At 44.2% G+C, this 25527-nt stretch overlaps 1 protein-coding gene across 8 annotated transcripts in view; it reads right to left on the bottom strand.

Annotated features, from left to right (window-relative positions):
- The window catches only part of utrn (utrophin), a 664110-nt gene that overhangs the window by 191241 nt on the left and 447342 nt on the right, over positions 1–25527 (bottom strand). For all 8 annotated transcript variants that reach the window (XM_041182782.1, XM_041182783.1, XM_041182789.1 and 5 more), the window contains one exon: positions 13307–13575. In XM_041182782.1, coding sequence (XP_041038716.1) covers positions 13307–13575 — 269 coding nt within the window. The remainder of the gene's footprint in view (positions 1–13306; positions 13576–25527) is intronic.

Raw genomic sequence — 25527 nt, 5'->3', positions numbered from 1 at the left:
AAGATCAGTTTTGGGTAATGATACAGCCCACAGAGAATGCAATTGTGAAAACCTTCACTACATATTTGATGTACCATGCAGATATTTTGGGTTTATACAAAATATTGAAGCTGCTTTTACTATTCTCCTGCTCCTGGCATAAATAATGATCTGTTTTGACATTGCTGTCAATTGGGAAAAGAAAAGACACCATAGGCTATCAATATTTTAAATGACACTTAAGTATTCTGTTCTTTAAAATCATTTCTTTTAACTGTGTCAACTTAGTCTATCATATAAGCACTGTGTGAACATGGTGTAGATGTATAACGTAGCAGGTATGGGTGGAGATGGTGTTGTAGTAGTAATGTCACTAGACTGGTAATCCAGAGGCCCAGGCTAATGCTCTGGGGATATGGATTCCAATCCCACCATGGCAGTTGGTGGGATTTAATTTCAATTAATAAAATCTGGAAAATAAAGCTAGTAACGATGACCATGAAACCGTTATCAATGGTCATAAAAACCTATCGGGAGGGAAGGAAATCTGCCCTCCTTATCTGGTCTGGCCTACATGTGACTCCAGATCCACAGCAATGTGGTTGACTCCTAGCTGCTCTCTGAAATGGCCTAGTAAGCCTCTCAGTTAAAGGGCAATTAGGCATGGGCAACAAATGCCGGCCTAGCCAGCAATGCCTACAACCCATGAAAGCATAAGAAGTTATTGAGAAAGCCTAGAATGAACAATACATCGTATGACAAACCTAACACCAATGCATTTTCCAACACACTAATTTTCTAATTATATTTGCATCAGTAAAGAAAAATCCTCTTCATCTTGCACCAATTAAATTTCATAATAAAGAGAGTACATCTGTAAACAGTCTTTCCATGTAAAACAGACTTGCTCCAGGAAAACAACCCCAACACATCAAATAAAAATACATGTGGAATGTTCCAGAAATTTTCTGCACCTTTACATCATACTTTGTAGCAGAAAAAACCAGTAACACCAATTTTCTTTTTTAAAAAGGTTGTGGAAATTGTTCAAAATGCAGCCCCACAGTGATTTTTTGAAAAGTGTAGAATTTGAATTCAATCTAATCACAAATTATTCTTGTCATTTAAAAATAAGAAAGAAAACTTAAAAAATAATTCATCATATCTGCCCTCAAAATGTCCAACGTTAGATAATGGAGTTGAACAGCTGCAGAATTGATATTCCCGGAAAGAACCAAGAAACATGCCTTTGCCATACAGTATTACTATCAGGCATCTGTCAATTGCTTCAGCAAATCTCAATCAACATTTAACTAAAATCACAGTTTAGAAAATATTCAACAGCTAATGTCATATTATGCAGATGAGACCTTGCCCCATGAAAATCACAGAATCACAGTGCAGAAGAGGCCCTTCGGCCCATCGAGTCTGCACCGACACGTGAGAAACACCTGACCTACCTACCTAATCCCATTTACCAGCACTTGGCCCATAGCCTTGAATGTTATGACATGCCAAGTGATCATCCAGGTACTTTTTAAAGGATTTGAGGCAATCCGCCTCCACCACCCTCCCAGGCAATGCATTCCAGACCGTCACCACCCTCTGCGTAAAAAAGTTTTTCCTCACATCCCCCCTAAACCTCCTGCCCCTCAACTTGAACTTATGCCCCCTTGTGACTGATCCTTCAACTAAGGGGAATGGCTGCTCCCTATCTACCCTGTCAATGCCCCTCATAATCTTGTACACCTCGATCAGGTCGCCCCCTCAGTCTTCTCTGCTCCAACAAAAACAACCCAAGTCGATCCAACCTCTCTTCATAACTTAAACGTTTCATCTCAGGCAACATCCTGGTGAATGTCCTCTGCACCCCCTCCAATGCAATCGCATCCTTCCTATAATGTGGCAACCAGAACTGCACACAGTGCTCCAGCTGTGGCCTCACCAAGGTTCTATACAACTCCAACATAACCTCCCTACTTTTGTAATCTATGCCTCGATTGATAAAGGCAAGTGTCCCATATGCCTTTTTCACCACCCCACTAACATACCCCTCTGCCTTCAGAGATCTATGGACACACATGCCAAGGTCCCTTTGTTCCTCAGAACTTCCTAGTGCCATGCTGTTCATTGAATACTTCCTTGTCAAATTACTCCTTCCAAAGTGTATCACCTCACACTTTTCAGGGTTAAATTCCATCTGCCACTTATCTGCCCATTTGACCATCCCATTTATATCTTCCTGTAGCCCAAGACACTCAACCTCACTGTTAACCACCCGGCCAATCTTTATGTCATCCGCAAAATTACTAATCCTACTCCCCACATAGTCATCTACGTCGTTAATATAAATGACAAATAATAGGGGGCCCAGCACAGATCCCTGTGGTACTCCACTGGACACTGGCTTCCAGTCACTAAAGCAGCCTTCTGTCATCACCCTCTGTCTCCTACAACTAAGCCAATTTTGAATCCACCTTATCAAATTACCCTGTATCCCATGTGCATGTGCCTTCTTATAAGTCTTCCATGTGGGACCTTGACAAAGGCTTTGTTGAAATCCATATAAACTACATCAACTGCACTACCCTCATCTACACCACTGGTCACCTCCTCAAAAAATTCAATCAAATTTGTTAGGCATGACCTCCCTCTGACAAAGCCATGCTGACTATCCCTGATCAAACCTTGCCTCTCCAAGTGGAGATAGATACTCTCCTTCAGAAATTACTCCAAGAGTTTCCCTACCACTGACGTGAGACTCACTGGCCTGTACTTCCCTGGCTTATCTCTACAACCCTTCTTAAATCTGGACCTGGAGATTTGTCCACTTTTAAGTCTGCCAACACCTTCCAATACCTTGTCACTCCCTATATCAATTTGCCTAAGAACCTCGCAGTCTCTCTCCCCAAGTTCAATACCTTCATCCTCATTCTCTTGGGTGAAGACGGATGTGAAGTATTCATTCAACACTCTAGCGATGCCCTCTGGCTCCACCCATAGATTTCCCCCTTGGTCCCTTATGGGCCCTACTCTTTCCCTGGTTAGAGGATAACCATTGATATACTTATAGAAAGCTTGGGATTTTCCCTACTTTTACCAGCCAGAGCTTTCTCATATCCCCTCTTTACTCTCCTAATTGCTTTCTGCACTCTCTGTACTCCACTAATGCCTCTGCTGATTTGCTTCCCTTGTACCTGCAATATACCAAACATATGAAGAACTAACCAGTCACAAATTTTTCATTGGCACAAAGAATGTTCTAAGTGGAAAAGCAGATTATGTTGCTTCTGGGTGCAAGCTGTGCTCAAACTCCACAGAGAGACCTGCAGACAACAAACATCTAAGGCTGATACCCATTTTTGGGAGTTGGACAGAATTTTACAACAGCAGGACTTTATGTCCCCGCTGAAGTCAATGGGGTTTATAATGGCTCGCCGCATTTTACGGCCTTGTCCCCGCCGAAACGGGCTGTAAAATTCTGCCCAGTGAGTGGGCAAGAACATGACAGACGGAAGATAATGTGCAAAAATGTAAGGTTTTCTGATTTGCTAGGAGGAACAGTCTGTTCAGCTTTAGTACAATGCCATAAAAATATATCCTGAATTTGCAATAGAAAGGGCACAGAGAAGAGCAACAAGGCTGAACTAAAAGAAATGAGCTGCAAGGAAAGAGTTTCGGAGCTGAGGATAAATAGTCTAAAGAGTTGGCCGTTTGAAACGGGTGCAGAGAGCAGCAGGGACTTCCGTTTGAAACGGGTGCAGAGAGCAGCAGGGACTTCCGTTTGAAACGGGTGCAGAGAGCAGCAGGGACTTCCGTTTGAAACGGGTGCAGAGAGCAGCAGGGACTTCCGTTTGAAACGGGTGCAGAGAGCAGCAGGGACTTCAGTTTGAAACGGGTGCAGAGAGCAGCAGGGACTTCCGTTTGAAACGGGTGCAGAGAGCAGCAGGGACTTCCGTTTGAAACGGGTGCAGAGAGCAGCAGGGACTTCAGTTTGAAACGGGTGCAGAGAGCAGCAGGGACTTCCGTTTGAAACGGGTGCAGAGAGCAGCAGGGACTTCCGTTTGAAACGGGTGCAGAGAGCAGCAGGGACTTCAGTTTGAAACGGGTGCAGAGAGCAGCAGGGACTTCAGTTTGAAACGGGTGCAGAGAGCAGCAGGGACTTCCGTTTGAAACGGGTGCAGAGAGCAGCAGGGACTTCAGTTTGAAACGGGTGCAGAGAGCAGCAGGGACTTCCGTTTGAAACGGGTGCAGAGAGCAGCAGGGACTTCCGTTTGAAACGGGTGCAGAGAGCAGCAGGGACTTCAGTTTGAAACGGGTGCAGAGAGCAGCAGGGACTTCCGTTTGAAACGGGTGCAGAGAGCAGCAGGGACTTCCGTTTGAAACGGGTGCAGAGAGCAGCAGGGACTTCCGTTTGAAACGGGTGCAGAGAGCAGCAGGGACTTCCGTTTGAAACGGGTGCAGAGAGCAGCAGGGACTTCCGTTTGAAACGGGTGCAGAGAGCAGCAGGGACTTCCGTTTGAAACGGGTGCAGAGAGCAGCAGGGACTTCCGTTTGAAACGGGTGCAGAGAGCAGCAGGGACTTCCGTTTGAAACGGGTGCAGAGAGCAGCAGGGACTTCAGTTTGAAACGGGTGCAGAGAGCAGCAGGGACTTCAGTTTGAAACGGGTGCAGAGAGCAGCAGGGACTTCCGTTTGAAACGGGTGCAGAGAGCAGCAGGGACTTCAGTTTGAAACGGGTGCAGAGAGCAGCAGGGACTTCCGTTTGAAACGGGTGCAGAGAGCAGCAGGGACTTCAGTTTGAAACGGGTGCAGAGAGCAGCAGGGACTTCAGTTTGAAACGGGTGCAGAGAGCAGCAGGGACTTCAGTTTGAAAAGGACGCAGGGAGTGGTGGGGACTTCAGTTTGGGTACCTTGGTACCCTGCTGGGAGTCAGAAAAGAGCAGACCTGCGGGAGACAATCGGGAGCTGAGCAGCACACCGTATCAACTGTATCACTGTTTCAGCTGCTGTGAGGCTGCAGTCCGGGAAAAAGAAAAGAAGCAACTGTAACGACTCAGGAAGCCAGTAAGTCAATTGGCCAGTATGTGGTTAGTCTAAGGGACTGTGAGAGAAACCAGCCTAGGCAGGCAAGTTAAGATAGATCTATAAATAAAAATAACTGAAATTTAAAATAATAAACCAACATTTGAAAACTTTAAAATTAAAATCAAACAATAAAGATAAAAAGAGCAATAAAATAAAGTAATTTAAACAAACATCTCAAACACATACCTTGTAGTTAAGAAGCATATAACCCTTAGTTGTCAGTGGTACTAGCATTTAATAAACACAGTAAATTGTAGCATACATAGGAAGAAAGTAATTAAAGTAAATTAACTGAATAACATAAGTTAGAATGGCGGGACAGGTGTTAAGTTGCAGCTGTGAGCTGTGGGAGCTTTTCGACACCAAGGCAATCCATGACAAACACATCTGCAGGAAGTGTAAGCAGCTAGAGGGATTCCGGATCAGGATTATTGATCTGGAAGCCGAAATGCAGACACTGTACAACATAAGGGAGGGGGAGAAATACCTGGATACTTTATTGCAGAAGACAGTCACACCTCAGAAGAGGGTCATCTGTTTTGGTCAGCAGTGAGGGACAGGAGGATGTGACTGTCAGTGAGTCAGGTAATGGGACCAAGCAGACAGTAGGGGAGGAGCCTCAGGCTTTGCAATTGTCAAATAGGTTTGAGGTACTCACAACCTGTGTGAATGAAAGCGAAGTCTGTAAGGTGGGTGAGCTGGCTGGCTATGGCACTGTGGTACAGGAAGCCGTTCAAGTTGGGGAGCATAAAGGAATGTAATGGTAGTAGGGGATAGTGTGTTTAGGGGGATTGACACTGTTTACTGCAGCAAGTCTTGACTGTTGATATCCAGGTGGCTAATTTTTTTTTGGAAAAATATACTTTATTCATAAAATATCTGGAAGAAAATACCAAACCATTTCAAAATCACCATGACAAAGGTACGATCAGGTTCAACTTTTACAACATGTATCACGAGGTGCATCAATACAATAAATGAATATTACAATCATTTGCAGACATTCATTTTGAGCTATACAGCCCAAGGGGCTCTAAACAGTTCCCAGGCCCTCGGTGCACTGTGGCAGAGAGGTCTTAGACAGCGACCCTTCCCCATTGTGCCTTTGCGGCGGCTGCCCCAAGCTTTAGTGCGTCCCTCAGCACGTAGTCCTGGACCTTGGAATGTGCCAGTCTGCAACACTCGGTCGGGGACAACTCTTTGCACTGGAAGACCAACAAGTTTCGGGCAGACCAAAGAGCGTTTTTCATCAAGTTGATGATCCTCCAGCTGCAGTTGATGTTTGCCTCGGTGTGTGTCCCTGGGAACAGCCCGTAGAGCACAGAGTCCTGTGTCACAGAACTGCTTGGGATGAACCTTGACAGAAACCACTGCATCTCTCTCCAGACTTTCTTTGCAAAGGCACGATCTACAAGGAAGTGAACAACGTTCTCGTCCCCACCACAGCCACCTCGAGGGCAACGTGCCGAGGGGGTGAGACTCCTGGCATGTAGGAAGGATCTGATGGGGAGGGCCTTTCTCACCACCAGCCAAGCTACGTCTTGGTGCTCGTTGGAAAATTCTGGTGATGAAGCATTCTGCCAAATGACTTTGACAGTCTGCTCAGGGAACCATCCCACAGGATCCACCCTCTCCTTTTCCCTCAGGGCCTTTAAGACATTACATACCGACCACTGCCTGATGGACTTGTGGTCAAAGCTGTTTCTCTGCATAAATTTTTCCACGAGGGACAGGTGGTATGGCACGGTCCAACTACTTGGAGCGTTCTGCGGCAGTGTGGCCAGACCCATCCTTCGCAACACTGGGGACAGGTAGAACCTCAGCAGGTAGTGACACTTGGTGTTTGAGTACTGAGGGTCTATGCATTGCTTGATGCAGCCACACACAAAGGTGGCCATCAGTATGAGGGCGATGTTGGGCACATTTTTTCCCCCTTTATCTAGAGGCTTGTACATCGCGTCCCTGCGGACATGATCCATTTTCGACCTCCAGATAAAGCAGAAGATGGCTCGGGTGATCGCCACCACGCAGGAGTGTGGAATGGGCCAGACCTGCGCCACATACAGTAACAGCGAGAGTGCCTCACACCTGATGACCAGGTTCTTATGAGCAATGGAGAGTAAGCGCTGCTCCCACATGCCCAGTTTCCTTTTCACCTTAGACACTCGCTCCTTCCAGTTTCTAACGCATGCCCCAGTCCCTCCGAACCATATCCCCAGCACCTTCAGGCCGTCAGCCCTGACAGTGAAGGGGACAAAGGATCGGTCAGCCCAGTTCCCGAAGAACATAGCCTCGCTCTTCCCACGATTTACCTTGGCTCTCGAGGCCAGTTTGAACTGGTCGCAGATGTGGATCAGTCTGCGTACCGACAGCGGATCTGAGCAGAAGATGGCAACATGGTCCATGTACAGGGAGGCTTTGATCTGAGTGCCTCCACTGCCTGGGATCGTCACTCCTCTTATGCCCGGATCCTTCCTGATGGACTCAGCAAAGGGCTCTATGCAACACACGAAAAGAACAGGCGAGAGAGGGCAGCCCTGCCTGACTCCAGATTTAATAGGAAAGCTATCTGATTCCCACCAATTGATTGAGACTGCACTACTGCTGTTAGTGTAGAGCAGATGGATCCTATTGCGAATTCCCTCCCCAAACCCCATTTTTGGAGAGCACATCCACCATGTAGGTGTGTGATATTCTGTCAAAGGCCTTCTCCTGCTCCAGGTTGATGAGGCAGGTGTCCACCCCCCTGTCCTGCACATAGGCAATCGTATCCCTGAGCAATGCTAGGCTGTCAGAGATCTTCCTGGCTGGCACAGTGCAGGTCTGGTCGGGGTGGATCACCAATTCCAGAGCGGATTTGACCCGATTGGCGATGACCTTGGACAGAATCTTATGGTCCACATTCAACAGTGAAATGGGTCGCCAATTTATAATTTCCTCCCTTTCCCCCTTGTGCTTGTAGATGAGGGTGATGATGCCTTTCCTCATGGAATCTGACATACTGCCGGCCAGGAGCATACTCTCGTACACTTCTAGCAGGTCTGGGCTGATCTAGTCCCACAGAGCTGAATCTACCAGCAAGCTGTCGCTTCCAGGAGTTTTATTCTTCTCGAAGGACTCAAGGGCCTTAGTCAGTTCGTCAGGAGTTAGCGGTTTGTCCAGGGTCTCCTGAGTACTGTCGTCTAAGACCTCCATGATAGAGGACAGGATGTCCAGGTAGCTATGTTGGCTGCCCAGTGCCAGAGTTTGGGACATCTGCTCAGGGCTGGAGAGGAACTTGCAGTGAGAGGGGGAGGATCCAGTCGCCATGGTCCATCTAGGTACCAATGACATAGGTAGAACTAGGAAAGAGGTTCTGCAAAGTCAGTATAAGGAACTAGGTACCAAATTAAGAAGCAGAACCTCAAAGGTAATAATCTCTGGAACATTAACAAAGCAACATGCAAATTCGCATAGGACAAATAAGATTAGAGAGACAAATGCGTGGCTCAAAGATGGTGTGGGAGAAGTGGGTTCCAGTTTGTGCGGCACTGGCATCAGTACTGGGGAAAGTGGCGGCTGTACCGTTGGGATGGTTTACACGTGAAATGTCCTTGCAAATCGCATAACTAGGGAAGTAGAGAGGGGTTTAAACTAAACAAGAGGGATGAGGAATCAAGCTTGGGTGGAAGTAACAATTCAAGGTGTAGAGTCAAGACAGGAGAGCAAAATAGTAATATGAGAAATGAGGGACAGAGAGAAAAAGCCTAAGAATACATCAACAGTCAAGACTACATATTGCAAAGGTGATAAAAAGACAAGACTGAAGGCTCTCTATCTGAATGCATGTACATTCATAACAAAGCAAATGAATCGATGGCCCACATTGAAGTAAATAAATATGATCTGATAGCAATTATGGAGATAGAGCTGCAGGATGAAAAAGTTTGGGTCCTTAATATTGAAGGGTACATGACATTCAAGAAGAATAGGAAGCTAGGTAAAGGTGGAGGGGTAGCATTGTTAATCATAGAGGATATTGGTGCAATAGTTAGAAATGACCTTGGCTCAGGAGATCAGGATGTAGTATCGGTTTGGGTAGAGGTGAGGAATAGTAGGGGAAAGCAATCATTAATGGGAGGGGTCGACAGGCCCCCTTAACAATAGCCACAGTGTAGGACAAAGTATTCAAGGGAAAATATTGTGTGCTTGTGATAAAGGGATGGCAATAATCATGGGTGATTTTAATCTACACATAAACCGGAAAAATCAGATTGGCATTAGTAGCCTGGATGAGGAGATCTTAGAATGCTTTCGAGATAGTTTCTTAGAGCAGCATGTTCTGGAACCAGCCAGAGATCAGGGTATGTTAGATTTGGTATTGTGTAACGTGACAGGATTAATGAATGACCTCAGAGTAAAGGCACTGCTAGGTAGCAGCGACCACAATATGATTGAATTTTACGTGCAGTTTGAAAGGGAAAAGAGTGGGCCTAAGACTAGTATATTAAACTTAAATAAGGGCAACTATGTGGAGATGAAAGCTGAGCTAGCTGAAATGAACTGGGAAACTAGGCTAGAGGATAGATCAATAGAGAAGCAATGGCAGACATTTAAGGGGATATTCCAGATTATTCAGAATAAGTACATTCCTACTTACAAGGGGAGGGCCAACCATCACTTAACTAGAGATGTTAAGGACAGCATCAAACTTAAGGAAAAAGCATACAACTCCGCAAAGATGAGTGGCAGGGCAGATGATTGGACAGAATATAAAGAATAGCAGAGAATGATTAAAAGGTTAATCAAAAGAAAGAAATTAGAGTATTTATGGACGAAATAGAGGTGCCTAAAATGACTTAATAATAGGCCAAATGTGGTCTTTGTCTAAAATTTACAATATCAGAATATCAATTTTTTTTTCATTCAGGGGATGTGGGCTTTGCTGGCTGAGCCAGCATTCATTGCCCATCCCTATTTGCCCTTGAGAAGGTGGTGGTGAGCTGCCTTCTTGAACCGCTGCAATCCATGTGGTGTAGGTACACCCACAGTGCAGGTAGGAAGGGAGTTCCAGGATTATGACCCAGTGACAATGAAGGAATGGCAATATATTTCCAAGTCAGGATGGTGTATGGCTTGGAGGGGAACTTCCAAGTGGTGGTATTCCCATCTATCTGCTGTCCTTGTCCTTCTAGCTAGTAGTGGTCATGGGTTTAGAAGGTGCTGTCTAAGGAGCCTTCGTGTGTTTCTACAGTGCATCTTGTAGATGGTGAACAATGCTGCTACTGTGTGTCAGTGGTGGAAGGAGAGAATGATTATGGATGTGGTGCCAATCAAGCAGGCTGCTTTGACCTGGATGGTGTCAAGCACCTTGAGTGCTGTTGGAGCTGCACTCATCCAGGGAAGTGAAGAGTATTCCATCACACTCCTAACCTGTGCCTTGTAGACTGTGCACAGGCTTTGGGGAGTCAGGAGGCGAGTTACTCGCCACAGGATTCCTAGCTACTGACCTGCTCTTGTAGCCACAGTATTTATATGGCTAGTCCAGTTCACTGTCCAGTCAGTGGTAACACCCAGGATGTTGATAGTGGGGGATTCAGTGATAGTAGTGCCTTTGAATGTCAAGGGGCGATGGTTAGATTCTCTCTTGTTGGAGATAGTCATTGCCTGGCACTTGTATGGTGCGAATGTTACTTGCCACTTGTCAGCCCAAGCCTGGATATTGTCCAAGTCTTGCTGCATTTGGACATGGGTTGCTTCAGTCTCTGAGGAGTCGCAAATGGTGCTGAACATTGTGCAATCATCAGCGAACATCCCCACTTCAGGCCTTATGATGGAAGGAAGATCATTGATGAAGCAGCTGAAGATGGTTGGGCCAAGGACTCTACCCTGAGGAACCTCTGCAGTGATGTCATAGTGCTGAGATGACTGCCCTCCAACAACCACAACCATCTTTCCTTGTGCTAGGTATGACTCCAACCAGCAGAAAGTTTTCTCCCTGATTCCCGTTACTCCAGTTTTACTAGGGCTCCTTGATACTACACTCGGTCAAATGCTGCCTTGAAGACAAGAGCAGTCACTCTCACCTCACCTTTGGAGTTCAGCTCTTTTGTCCATGTTTGAACCAAGGCTGTAATGAGGTCAAATGTAGCATTTCTAATCCTAACCATTCAAAACAGAACAAGTTAAAACTATAGTCATGGTAGAAAGCAAAGACTGAGGCAATGTTTTCGTTAGACTGTGTAAATCTATTTCATTGTAGATTCTTAACCCACCCAACTAATCCTCCCCACTAATGGAGGGGAGGTTGACCTTTGTTCTCCACCCTCAAGAACATAGAGTTAATATCACCTAATCATTACTATTTTTATTTACTTGGTGGTGGTTGCATCTAATTCCTTTCACTCTTGGTATCACTATTCATTTGGGTTTAGTCCTTCACTTAGATTTTCAATAAAAGAAATTTAACCTTATATTCTACATTCTTAACACCTCAATTGAAAGGTTCAATGATTCAACTAGTATACTGTACATGTTTTAATAGCACTTGGAGAATATAGTGGAAAACAGATCAAGAAATATTGACAAGAAAAGGCAAGAAATTACTTATGTTTCTGTTTTTTTGTCAATAATACCCTTTAAACAGGGCAGAAAATTGCAGGACTAGGAAGAAATGCCCATTAAATATTGGAAAGACTGAAGCCATTGTTTTCATTCCCCCTCCAATCTCCATTCCCAAACGACTGACTCCATTGCTCTCCCTAACAACAGTCTGAGATTAAGCCAGACTGTCTGGAACCTTGATGTCGTATTTGATCGCACAGTGAGCTTCCGACCACATATTCATGTCATCACTAAGATGGCCTATTTCCACTTCTGTAACATTGCCCAGCTTCACTCCCGTCTCAGCTCAATGGCTGCTGAAACTCTCATTCGTGTCTTTGTTACTTTAGACTTGACTATTACAACATATTCCTTTCAGATACTGTATCTGCACTTCTTTAATTCTTTCATGTTGCCCATGCCTGATTATAACTGCTCCACCATTGGTGGCTGCATTCAATCGCTTCGGCCACAAGCTCTGGAATTGCCTTCCTACACGCTCCGCCTTGCTAACTCACTTTCCTCCTTTATGACACTTCCTAAAGCCTCCTCCCTTGACCAAGCTTTTGGTCATCTGACCAAATATCTCCTTATGTGACCCAATGTCTGACTTTTATTCCATAATGCTCCCCTGATGCATTTTCAGATGTTTTATTATATTTATATAGTGCCTTTAATGTAAGTTGTTGGAGTTATTGCTGTAGCGGATTAACGTAACAAGACTAATTGGGCAGCTCTTTCAAAGACCTGTAATAGGCTGAATGCTGACCTTCTGAGCTGTATAATTCTATGTTTCAATGAAAATGACAATGATTTTAAGACCAAGGACGGCTAGCTTTCATGGGTTTGAAGATCCTTCAAGAAAGTCACAAAACAGGTCCCCTAATGGTCAGATTAGAACTGCTAAGATGGTAGATCAGGATTGATAGTTACCATTATTAATATGCTGAACAAGATTTGTTTGGATTGTACAAGGTTGTTGAATGATGTATGTTTGGACTTTAGTAGTTTTTATTAATTTTCCCTCCTTTCCAAAAGAAAAGAAATAGGGGTACAAGGCTCAAGCCTGCTCTGCCATTCAATATAATCATAGCTGAACTTCTACCTCAATTCAACTTTCCCACCCTATCTTCATGTCCCTTGATTCCCCTAGCCTCTTTTGAAGATATTGGCATGTTCAGGTCTAGTCTCCCCATCAATAACTTAGTGAGGATTGAGACCAATTATTGGACTCATGATGTTGTCCCAACCGAGATCAACTAATTCAGCAAAGAGCAGGGATTGATTTGGTTGAGCTGGTTAATGCTTTAACAAGTTAGCCACTGAGGGAATCCCAATGAGAAACATTCATTAAAAAAATCAATACAATTGTGCAGGTTTCAACTCTAAACTCTATTCAAATGGTATTAACCCTGATAACAATACATTCAGCAGATAAATCATCTAATTCCACTGAGTAGTGGAATCCTCTATAACACTAAATAATATTATTATAGTGTTATCATTAGACACAGTGCTCAATTCAGTAGTTTTAATTTATAAAATGTCAACGACCATACAATTGATATCTGTATTTCAGTGTTCATATCGTTTCTTGTTTAGAGATAGAATTCTGTTGAGTTCTGTTCATAAATGAAAAGTAAAGTGATTGCACTTACTGTGGTTTTGTCAATATGATCTTGCAAGGAGTCAATAAGCAGGTCACCAACAGGTTGCCAATCAGTGCGGACACTTTCAGCTGCTATCACATGAGCCTCGAGGTCATCCATTGCTTTTTGTAGTTCCTGAAGTTTCTCCAAGGCCTTTTCCACCTGCTCCTGCCAGTTGCTTGCGCGGGTGTTCAGCTGCTCCCAATTTTCCTTCACTTCTGTTGACTGTTTGCGCACAGCTTTGGCAATTTTCTGGGCTCTTTCTTCTGGGGTAGGGTCTAGAATTGCACAAACGCAATTACTGATCAACCATTCATGGTACAAAATCTTTAAAACTTCCATTTTCTTTCTAAACCTCTTTCCTGCAAAGGTCTTGTGGCACCTTCTCTTGGAATGAGGGTAAGGTAGTGTAACTCTTTCGAGTACAAACACATTTCCATCCGTTCTTATTCAGATGAAGTTACATTGTTTCATAGTTTGCCATTGTGAGATTTGAACTCTTGATCTTGGGGTTACAAACCCAGTACCATAACCACTTGGCTATTTAGGCCAAGCCGGTAAGGTAGTGTAGGACTGAAAGTTTTGACACAGTCACAACAATGATAAACCCTGTGAGTAATGAGCAGGTGGTATGACCAGGAGTGTCAGTTTTTCCTGCATTTTGCAAGGCAGAGAGGATCGATTGGGATAACAAGCTTCAATTTGTGACAATGAAAGGAATTTTGAAAAAGGGAAAAGATTTAGAGCGAATAAAGAAGTAAAACACTCAAGATAAATATTTGAGAAATCCTTTCAGAACTTATTTCAGTGTTTATAGACCAAATATGCAGCACACACAACTCTTATCTTTCAGGAGCTGCAAGTGAAATCATTAAATGAGGATATTAAACCCTCTTAATTTTTCCCTGCAAAGATTTCCCTAGGCCACTCACTCAATTAGGCCGAAGGGACAGACAGTTCCAGACAACTTATGAAATCTCTGTTTCAAATCTATTCATTTAAAGCACGTACATAATCCTTCATTGCCAATTAATCTTGCAATGTTGTTTGCATAGAGATAGTGTTCCAGGAGACTGATTGGCCTCATATTGTTTATCCAATTATATTCGGCATGTCCGTGCTCAATGCTTCAGTAATGATTCAAATACCAGTAAAGGGAGCAAGTGGCATCATCAACATTTCAAAACAACTTATATATGTGGGAATAGTGAAACGTATTAAATTCAAACCACTGCTGCTTCTAAACCCTAAAAAGGTCACAAACAGCAAGGAATTTCAAATATTATATAAAAAATCAACATAACTTGCTTAAGGCAAAAACCAAATACTGCAGATGCTGGAAATCTGAAATAAAAACAAAAAGTGCTGGAAATGCAGGTCAGGCAGCATCTGTGGAGAGAAACAAGGTTAACATTTCAGGTCAATGATCTTTCAACAGGATTGGAAAAAAGTTAGAAATGTAATAGGTTTAAGCAAGTGAAGGGGCAGAGGAGGGTGGAAAAGGAACAAAAGAAAATGTCACTTCATGTACTGCGCTGCTAAATAAGAAAAGTGAAAGAGAAAACTACAAGAGAGAAAAACCAGCATGAAAAATCAGACCCGAGTGTTTTGCCTGATTGCAGCTAAGGCATGAATACATTCCAGAGCAGTTTGGGTTAATTTGTCTCTGATCCCACCAGGAGTTGCATTCTTTGAATTGGTTGTTATGTTGAGATGTCTGACAAGTTCAGGGCCCAAGGAACTGGTTGAGAACTGTATGCAGAAACATATCAAAATACCCAACTATGGCATGGCAAGAATGGCATTATAAGGATACTTGAACAAGCTGCAGTTAAAATTCACAAGATTTGAACTGGCACCAATGCAACACTGTGTGACGTGGCAAGTGTTCAGACAGAGGAAAACATTAATCTTACTGGCTTGTTAATCTAATAAAATGGAGCAGTTTTATCTTCATCTCACCTAAACAATGCTGGTTTGCAAAAAGGGAAAATCTGTACTGTTTGACTTAAATAAAGCAAAATGAAAGTTATTTATGCCATACTTTGATTGTGATACAGAATTGAATACAATAGATGAAACTACAAAATTGGGCTCAAGATGTGAAAGTTGCCACTGGGGATTAAGCAACTGAAAGCAACAATCCATTCAGTAATGCCAAAAAATGTAATGCCTAGCACAATAGGCACCATAATGAAGGACCAGGTCAATGCCAGCTATATAAAATTAATAAAAAGAAACAGAAGACAGCTAAATACTAAAATGGTAACATTCAATTAAAATTCCAAAATACTTCAAGCGGTGGTTTTCTTTTCAAGCATTTACATTAAATTGAAAACATTGGAGATAATAACATTTATTCCAAAATATTGCAGTATTTCAATATTTAATAATATTTTATCAAAAAACTACTTGCAATGATAATCCCATCACAAGTTCTGAAGTCTTTGAAACTAAAAGCATCTTAACCCTTTGGGTGCTCTTGCATTAACCTTCAGTTCCCCACTCCATGTACTCCGTCGGCTCTGTCGGTGCTGTAAACTTTTATGGTTCAATTTGGGATCACGGGGCAGAGGTTTGAATTGTTACAGCAGCGACAGTACTGACAGGTTAGAAGGAAGGTTCCTTAAACTTTTGTGGCCCCTGTATCCGAGATTTTTCTCTGCCCCATTCTGTTCTTTCACAATTTCATTCAAATATTTGTTCATTCTCTTATTTTCCAATATAAGACGATAAGACCATTAAGACATTGGAGCAGAAGTAGGCCATTCAGCCCATCAAGTGTTCTCCACTATTCAATGAGATCTTGGCTCACCTGATAATCCTCAACTCCACCTTCCTGCCTTTTCCCCATAACCCTTGATTCCCTTACTAATTAAAAATCTGTCTATCTCAGCCTTGGTTATACTTAACGACCCAGCCTCTACAGCCCTCTGTGGTAAAGAATTCCACAGATTCACTACCTTCTGAGAGAAGAAATTCCTCCTCATCTCTGTCTTAAATGTGCACCCTCTTACTCTGAGATTATGCCCTCCGGTCCTAGACTCTCCCATAAGGGAAAACAACCTTTCAGCATCCAACCTTGGACAGCCCGCTTCTACCTCCTACCCAAAATCCACAAACAGAACTGTCCCGGTAGATCGATCGTGTCAGCTTGCTCCTGCCCCACGGAACTCATTTCTCGTTATCTTGACTCCCTTCTCTCTCCCCTTGTCCAGTCCCTTCCCACCTACATCCATGATTCCTCTGACACCTTACGTCACATCAACAATTTCCAGTTCCCTGGCCCCAACTGCTTCCTCTTCACCATGGACGTCCAATCCCTCTACACCTCCATCCCCCACCAGGATGGTGTGAGGGCTCTCCGCTTCTTCCTCGAACAGAGGCCCGAACAATCCCCATCCACCACTACTCTCCTCCGTCTGGCTGAACTTGTTCTCACGCTGAACAATTTCTCCTTCAACTCCTCTCACTTCCTCCAAATAAAAGGTGTGGCTATGGGTACCCGCATGGGCCCCAGCTATGCCTGTCTCTTTATGGGGTATGTGGAACATTCCTTGTTCCAGTCCTACTCCGACCCTCTTCCACAACTCTTTCTCTGGTACATCGATGATTACTTCAGTGCTGCTTCATGCTCTCGTCGGGACTTGGAAAAGTTTATTAATTTTGCTTCCAATCTCCACCCCTCCATCATTTTCACATGTTCCATCTCTGACACTTCCCTTCCCTTCCTTGACCTCTCTGTCTCAATCTCTGGTGATAGACTGTCCACCAATATCCATTACAAGCCTACCGACTCCCACAGCTACCTGGACTACAGCTCCTCACACCCCGCTTCCTGTAAGGACTCCATTCCATTCTCTCAGTTCCTTCGCTTCCTTCGCATCTGTTCTGATGATGCTAACTTCAAAAACAGTTCCTCTGACATGTCCTCCTTCTTTCTTAACCGAGGTTTTCCACCCATGGTCGTTGACAGCGCCATCAACCGTGTCCGGCCCATCTCCCGTGCATCCACCCTCATGCCTTCTCCTCCCTCCCAGAAACATGATAGGGTCCCCCTTGTCCTCACTTATCATCCCACCAGCCTCCGCATTCAAAGGATCATCCTCCGCCATTTCCGCCTACTCCAGCATGATGCCACCACCAAACACATCTTCCCTTCACCCCCACAGGCGGCATTCCGTAGGGATTGTTCCTTCCGGGACACCCTGGTCCACTCCTCCATCACCCCCACTCCTCAACCCCCACCTATGGCACCTCCCCATGCCCACGTAAAAGATGTAACACCTGCCCCTTCACTTCCTCTCTCCTCACTGTCCAAGGGCCCAAACACTCCTTTCAAGTGAAGCAACATTTCACTTGCATTTCCCCCAACTTAGTCTACTGCATTCGTTGCTCCCAATGCGGTCTCCTCTACATTGGAGAGACCAAACGTAAACTGGGCGACCGCTTTGCAGAACACTTGCGGTCTGTCCGCATGAATGACCCAAACCTCCCTGTCGCTTGCCATTTTAACACTCCACTCTGCTCCCTTGCCCACATGTCTGTCCTTGGCTTGCTGCATTGTTCCAGTGAAGCCCAACGCAAACTGGAGGAACAGCACCTCATCTTCCGACTAGGCACTTTACAGCCTTCCGGACTGAATATTGAATTCAACAACTTTAGGTCTTGAACTCCCTCCTCCGTCCCCACCCTCTTTCTGTTTCTTCCCCCTTCCTTTTGTTTTTTCCAATAATTTATATAGATTTTTCTTTTCCTACCTATTTCCATTATTTTTAAATCTTTTATGTCCCCCACCCCCACTAGAGCTATACCTTGAGTACCCTACCATCCATTCTTAATTAGCACATTCGTTTAGATAATATCACCAACTTCAACACCTCTGTGTTCTTTTGTTTGTGACATCTTTTGATTATCTGCTCCTATCACTGCTTGCTTGTCCCTACAACCACACACCCCCCTCCACTTCAGGCCCAACCAACTCAACCTCTCCTCATAAGAAAATCCCTCCAAACCCAGGATCAACCAAGTGAACCTTCTCTGGCACAAACAGAAACAGAAATACCTGGAAAAACTCAGCAGCTCTGGCAGCATTGGTGGAGAAGAGCACAGTTGACGTTTCGAGTCCTCGTGACCCTTCAACAGAACTAAGTAAAAGTAGGAAAGGGGTGAAATATAAGCTGATTTGGGCGGGGGGGGGAGAAAAGGGGGTGTTGTTGGGACAAGCAGCCAGTCATAGGAGGAGATAACCAAAAGATGTCACAGACAAAAGAACAAAGAAGTGTTGAAGGTGGTGATATTATCTAATGGAATGTACTAATTAATAGTGGAGAGCAGGACAAGCAAGGTACAGATAGCTCTAGTGAGGGTGGGGTGAAATAAGACTAAACGGACATAAAAGGTATAGATAAACGATGGGTGGAAATACATTTAAAAATAATGGAGATAGCTGGGAAAAGAAAAATCTATATAAATTATTGGAAACAACAAAAAGGATGGGGAAGAAACAGAAAGGGGGTGGGGATGGAGGAGAGAGTTCATGATCTAAAATTGTTGAACTTTATATTCAGTCTGGAAGGCTGTAAAGTGCCTAGTCGGAAGATGAGGTGCTGTTCTTCCAGTTTGCTCATGAGCTTCACTGGAACAATGCAGCAAGCCAAGGACAGACATGTGGGCAAGAGAGCAGGGTGGAGTGTTAAACTGGCAAGCGACAGGGAGGTCTGGGTAATGCTTGCGGACAGACAGAAGGTGTTCTGCAAAGCGGTCGCCCAGTCTGCGTTTGGTCTCTCCAATATAGAGGAAACCGCATTGGGAGCGACGACTGCAGTAGACTAAGTTGAGGGAAGCGCAAGTGAAATGCTGCTTCACTTGAAAGGAGTGTTTGGGCCCTTGGATGGTGAGGAGAGAGGAAGTGAAGGGGCAGGTGTTGCATATTCTGCGTTTGCATGGGGAGATGCCGTGGGAGGGGGTTGAGGAGTAGGGGGTGATGGAGGAGTGGACCAGGGTGTCACGGAGGGAACGATCTCCACGGAATGCCGCCAGGAGGGGTGAAGGGAAGATATGTTTGGTGGTGGCATCATGCTGGAGTTGGCGGAACCTTCTCTGGACTGCCTCCAATACCAGTATATCCTTCCTTAGTAAAGGGGGCTAAAATTGTTCACAGTATTCCAGGTGTGGTCCAACTAGTGCCTTGTATGGTTTTATCAAGGCTTCCCTACTTTAATACTCCATTCCCTTTGAAATAAAGGCCAGCATTCCATTTGCCTTCCCCATTATCTGTTGAACTTGTATGTTAGCTTTTTGGGATTCATGCACAAGGACTCCCAAATTCCTCAGTGCTGCAGCCATCTTCAGTCGTTCTCCATTTAAATAATATTCAACTCCTCTATTCTTCCTGCCAAATTGCACAACCTCATATTTTCCCACATTATATTCCATCTGCCAAGTTTTTGCCTGCTCATTTAATCTGTTTATATCCCTCTGTCAACTCTGTGTCACCCTCACCACTTGCCTTCCCACCTATTTTTGTGTCATCCCCAAACTTGGCTATAGTACATTCACTTTCCTCATCTAAGTCATTAATATATATTGTAATTAATTGAGGCCCCAGCACTGATCCCTGTGGCACTCCACTAGTTACAGGTTGCCATCCTGAAAATGCCCCTCATATCCCAACTTTCCGTCTTTCTGTTAGTTAGCCAATCTTTTATCCGTGCTAATATATTACCCCCAACACCACGGGCTCTTACCTTATTAAGTCGCCCTGTGTGTGGTACCTTATCAAATGCCTTTTGGAAATCCAAATATATTACATCTATTGGTTCCCCTTTATCTATCCTGCTTGTTACCTACTCAAAGAATTCTAATAAATTTGATAGGCATGATTTCCCCTTCATGAAGCCAAGCTGATTCTGCTTAATTAGATTATGTATTTCTTAATGCTCTGCTTTTACATCCATTATAATAGACTCCAACATTTTCCCAATGACAGACGTCAAGCTAACTGGCCTGTAGTTACCCGTTTTTTTATCCCCCTCCCTTTCTGGATAAGGGTATTACATTGGCCGTTTTGCAGTCCTCCGGGACTTTTCCAGAATCTAAGGATTCTTGGAAGATTAATACCAGTGCATCCACTATCTCTGCAGCTACTTCCTTTAATATCCTAGGATGCAACGCATCAGGTCCAGGGGACTTATCGGCCTTTAGCCCTATTAGTTTCCATAGTACTTTGTCTCTAGTGGTAGTTATCATATTTATTTCCTCCCCCACTTTTGCCCCTTGATTATTTAATATTTTTGGAATGCTATTAGTATCTTCTACCATGGAAACTGAAGCAAAGTATTTAATCAACTCCTCTGCCATTTCCTGGTTCCCCATTATTATTTCCCCAGCCTCATTGTCTAAGAGGCTTATGTTCACTTTGGCCTCTTTTTTCCTTTTTATATATTTAAAGAAGCTCTCACTGTCCGTTTTTATTTTGCTTGCTAGTTTACCCTCAAAGTTCGTTATTTTCTTAAACGTCTGCCACTGTTCATCAACTGTCTTTTCTGCTAAACTGCTTTCTCAGTCCACTCCAGCCAACTCTGCCCTCATTCCATTGTAATTACCCTTATTTAAGTTTAGCATTGTTATTTCCGACCCACAATTCTCACACTCATTACACAGTACCAGATCCAAAATAGCCTGATCCCTGGTTGGATCCACAACATATTGTTCTACGAAACTGTCCCAAATACATTCTTGCTCTTGTCTACCTCTGCGAATTTGACTTTCCCAATCTACATGAAGATTAAAGTCGCCCATGATTAACGTACTGCCTTTTTTACATCCCCTCATTATCTCCTGATTTATTCGCTGTTCTACAGTATAACTACTGCCAGGGGGCCTATAGACAACTCCCATCAGTGTCTTCTTCCCCTTGTTATTTCTTACCTCCACCCATATCAATTCTACATCTTCCGATCCAAGATCCTTTCTTGCTATCGTACTTATTCCATCTCGTATTAACAAAGCTACCCCACCACCCTTTCCTTCCCACATATCCTTTCATAAAGTCACATACCCCAGGATATTTAGTTCCCCGCTTGACTGCCTTATAACCAAGTTTCCATAATGGCTATAAGGTCAGACCCATTAACCGCTATTTGTGCTGTTAATTCATTTATTTTGTTCCGAATACTACATGCATTTAAGTAAAGGGCCATTAAATTTTCCTTTTTACCATTTTTCCCCCCTTTGACTGTATTTGCTTCTGTTTTTTATATTTGTCTGCTCTGTCCCTTCCTGTCACACTTTGGGTACCAACACCTAAATAGCTGCCCAGCAAGGCTGCCATATCATTTTGCTTTGCAAGCCTACTTATACCCTTTCCAGAACACTCCCCCCCACTCTATTTAGTTTAAAGCCCTCTCTACGGCCTGAGTTATTCAGTTCGCCAGGATACTGGTCCCAGCAAGGTTCAAATGAAGCCCGTCCCACTGGAACAGCTCCAGTCTACCCCAGTACAGCTGCCAGTGCTCCATGAACTGAAACCCATTCCTCCCACACCAATCTTTGAGCCATGCATTTAATTCCTTGACTTTATTTACACTATGCCAGATTTCCCATGGCTTAAGTAGCAATCCCAAGATTATAACATTGGAAGTCCTGCTTTTTAATTTAGCTCCTAACTGTTCAAATTCTTTCATCAGAACCTCCTTTCTAGTCCTATCAATGTCGTTGGTACCAACATGGATGATGACAACTGAATGCCTCCCCTCCCACTCCAAGTTTAACATTAGCCCTGAGGAGATGTCCTTAACCTTGCAGGCAACTCAGCCTTTGGGACTCACGCTCATTGCTGCAGAGAACAGTATTCATCCCCCTCATTATACTGTCCCCTACCACTGCTACACTCCCATTTCCATCCTCCACTTGAATTGCTCTTTGTACCATGGTGCTGTGGTCAGTTCGCTCATCCTTGCACAGCTTGCAAGAACCTTGTAACCGTTGGACAGTTGCAGGGTCTGAACTCCTAGAACATTTCCCCCTGGGTCCCTACACCTGCTTCACCTGCAGTCACACCCTCCTGACCCTGATCATGGACCAGATTTGAATTACCTAATCTGAGGGATGTGACCATGTATCCAAGTAGCATTCCCCTCCATGAAAAGGCACAATGTCCAGCTCCACAATCATTCACTCCCTCCACCACTGACACACTGTAGCAGCAGCGTGTACCATCTACAAAATGCACTACAGGGATTTACCAAGGCTCCTTAGACAGCACCTTGCAAACCCATGACCACCACCACCTAGAAGGACAGGGGCAGCAGATAAATGGAAACACCACCACCTGGAAGTCCCCCTCCAAGTCACTCACCATCCTGACTTGGAAATATATCACCGTTCCTTCACTGTCGCTGGGTCACAATCCCAGAATCCCCTTCCTAACAGCACTGTGGGTGAACTTACACGACATGGCCTGCAGTGGGGAAGAAAGTAGCTCACCACCACCATCTCAAGGGCAACTAGGGAAGGATAATAAATGCTGGCTCAGCCAGCAAAGCCCACATCTCATGAATGCATTAAAAAAACTTCAGTGCATACATCTTCTCGTAATAAATACAAATTGCAAAACCGTTGCGATAGCGGGACCATGTTTCCCTTGTGGATTTGGTCCGCCTGGCACACTTCACCTGCCACATCATAACAACAGGCAAACTGTGGTTGAACACACCACACTATAAATGGTAGATGCAACCAATGCAGATTCCACGGATTTCTCAACAACCCACCCAGACACCAGTAATGCTGTGAGTCAACTAATCTCGTTGAAATTCTGTCTCTAACACAAGGTATTCCAGTTTTCACCTTCAAATATCTCGCCCTGAATTCTCTCCAAAAGTCCCTCCAACTTGGATGGCATCAATGACAGCTCACCTCGCAGGTTTTCAATCTGGTCTCCCAAGAATCTGTTTCCTTGGATTCCCAAGTATACACCCAAGCACCAACTCACAAGCACAACATCAGCTCTTCGGCCATGCCGAGCTGAATACTCCTGTCCCAAAAGGTAACATTTTCCCCAGGGGCCCTTAGCACGGAGTCACCAATCTTCTGGTGCCTCATTCAATTGCCATGGCTTCTCCTGAGCCCTCACCATTTAAAGCCTGCAACTGCAGACCTTTTTCTGCTTGGAGCTTCTTTCTCTGCTCCTCTTTCTTCATAACTGGGACCCCTCCCTGTCCCCTAACTGGGATTCTTCCCAATATGGTGCCCCACTTCTGGGTCACATGACCCACTTTTCCCCCACTATTTTCTTATTGTACAGACATGCTGAGCCCTTCCTTGACCTGAACAACTTAAAATGCTGAACTGTGCATGCACAGCCCGCTCCTGGTACACTCCTAAGGACTGTCGGGACTTGGAGTTTCCAGCACCCCTGCTCTCTGATGAGATAAGTTTAGCTTTCGTAACAAAGCTGGTAAAGTATTCTCTATTGTAAAAGCGGCCTATTAGGTAAATCTAGACAACAATTACAAGCTTCATAATTTTAAAGTAATTTATTCTGGTTAACCATAGATCCACGTAAACTTCTGGCTCAAGATCAGAAGGACCTTGAAGTAAATGACTGACTATTATTTTGCATTTGTTCAACAATTGAATATAATAGACTTGCATTTGAATAAAATGGTGAATTAAGAATGCATTGTTTTATGTAACTTTTTAAACTTACAATAGAGTATCAAGGTCACTGCTGCATGGCAATTGAATGAGTAAAAGTATACTTTATTTTAGGAGTTTAGTGATATTATCAGGCTAGACCTTTGTTTCTACACAAATACTCAATGCATCAGTATCCTTGGTTTCCAACAGAAATTAGTCAACATAGGTGGTTAATTTTATCATCCTTTTTAAAAAGTCAAGGACACAGAGCAAGGTGAAAGAGCAACGGTAGAAGTGCTACCTTGTGAATGAAATGCTAAACAGGCCCTTTGTGCCTGCTTAGGTAGACAGAGAAGATCCCATTGCACTGAATGAAGAACACAAGGAAATCCTCACATTGTCTAAGTAACATTTACCCCTCAACTGGGGAGTCTAGAACCAGGGAAAACAGTCTCAGAACAAGGGATAGGCCCTTTAGGATTGAGATGAGGAGAAATTTCTTCACTCAGAGGGTGGTGAATCTTTGGAATTCTCTGCCTCAGAGGGCTGTGGTGACTCAATCGTCGAGTGTGTTAAAAACTGAGATCAATGGATTTCTACATATTAAAAACAGCAAGGGATATGAGGATTGTGCAAAAAAATGGTATTAAAGTAAAAGGTTAGCCATGATCTCATTGAATGGCAGAATAGGCCATTCTGCGGCCGGAGACGTGACTCCAAGATGGTATGTTGCCTCCCTGGTGCCAGGGTCAAGGATGTCACTGAACAGCTGCAGGGCATTCTAAAGGGGGAGGGCAAACAGAGAGAGATTGTGGTCCATATTGGTACCAATGACATAGGTAGAAAGAGGGATGAGGTCCTGCAGGCAGAATTTAGGGAGCTAGGAGGCAGATTAAAAAACAGGACCTCACAGGTAGTAATCTTTGAATTCCGGTGCCACGTACGAGTATAGAAATAGGAGGTTAGTCCAGGTGAATGCGTGGCTGGAGAGATGGTGCAGGAGGGAGGGATTTAGATTTCTGGGACATTGGGACCGTTTCTGGGGGCGGTGGAACCTGTACAAGGCGGACGGGCTGTACCTGAACCGGAATGGGATCAACATCCTTATAGGGAGGATTGCTAGTACTGTTGGGGAGGGTTTAAACTAACTCGGCAGGGGGATGGATCCTGAGGGGAGGTTCAGCAGGGGGGAGATGCACAGCCAAAATCAGAAGAGGGAGCAAGTGAATCTGGAAGGCATAGAAATTATAGGCCAGTTAAGGCATAAGGGAGTTTGGCAACGTTGGATGGTATTTATTTTAATGCAAGGAGTCTGACAAATAAGGCAGATGAGTTGAAGGCACAAATTAACATTTGGAAGTATGATGTCATTGCTGTCACAGAGACATGGTTGAGAGGGGGACAGGATTGGCAGCTCAATATTCCAGGATATAGGGTCTTCAGGCGAGACAGGGGAGGTGGTAAAAGATGAGGGGGTATCGCAACATTGATCAAGGAATCAATTACAGCAGTAAGGAGGGATGACCATCTTAGAAGGCTCTTCAAATGGAGCCATATGGGTAGAACTGAAAAACAAAAAATGAGCA

This window comes from Carcharodon carcharias, chromosome 2 (genome assembly GCF_017639515.1).
Source record: "Carcharodon carcharias isolate sCarCar2 chromosome 2, sCarCar2.pri, whole genome shotgun sequence".
Lineage (NCBI taxonomy): Eukaryota > Metazoa > Chordata > Chondrichthyes > Lamniformes > Lamnidae > Carcharodon > Carcharodon carcharias.
The sequence above is the reverse complement of the archived record's forward strand: the minus strand, read 5'-3'. Positions and strand labels throughout refer to the sequence as shown.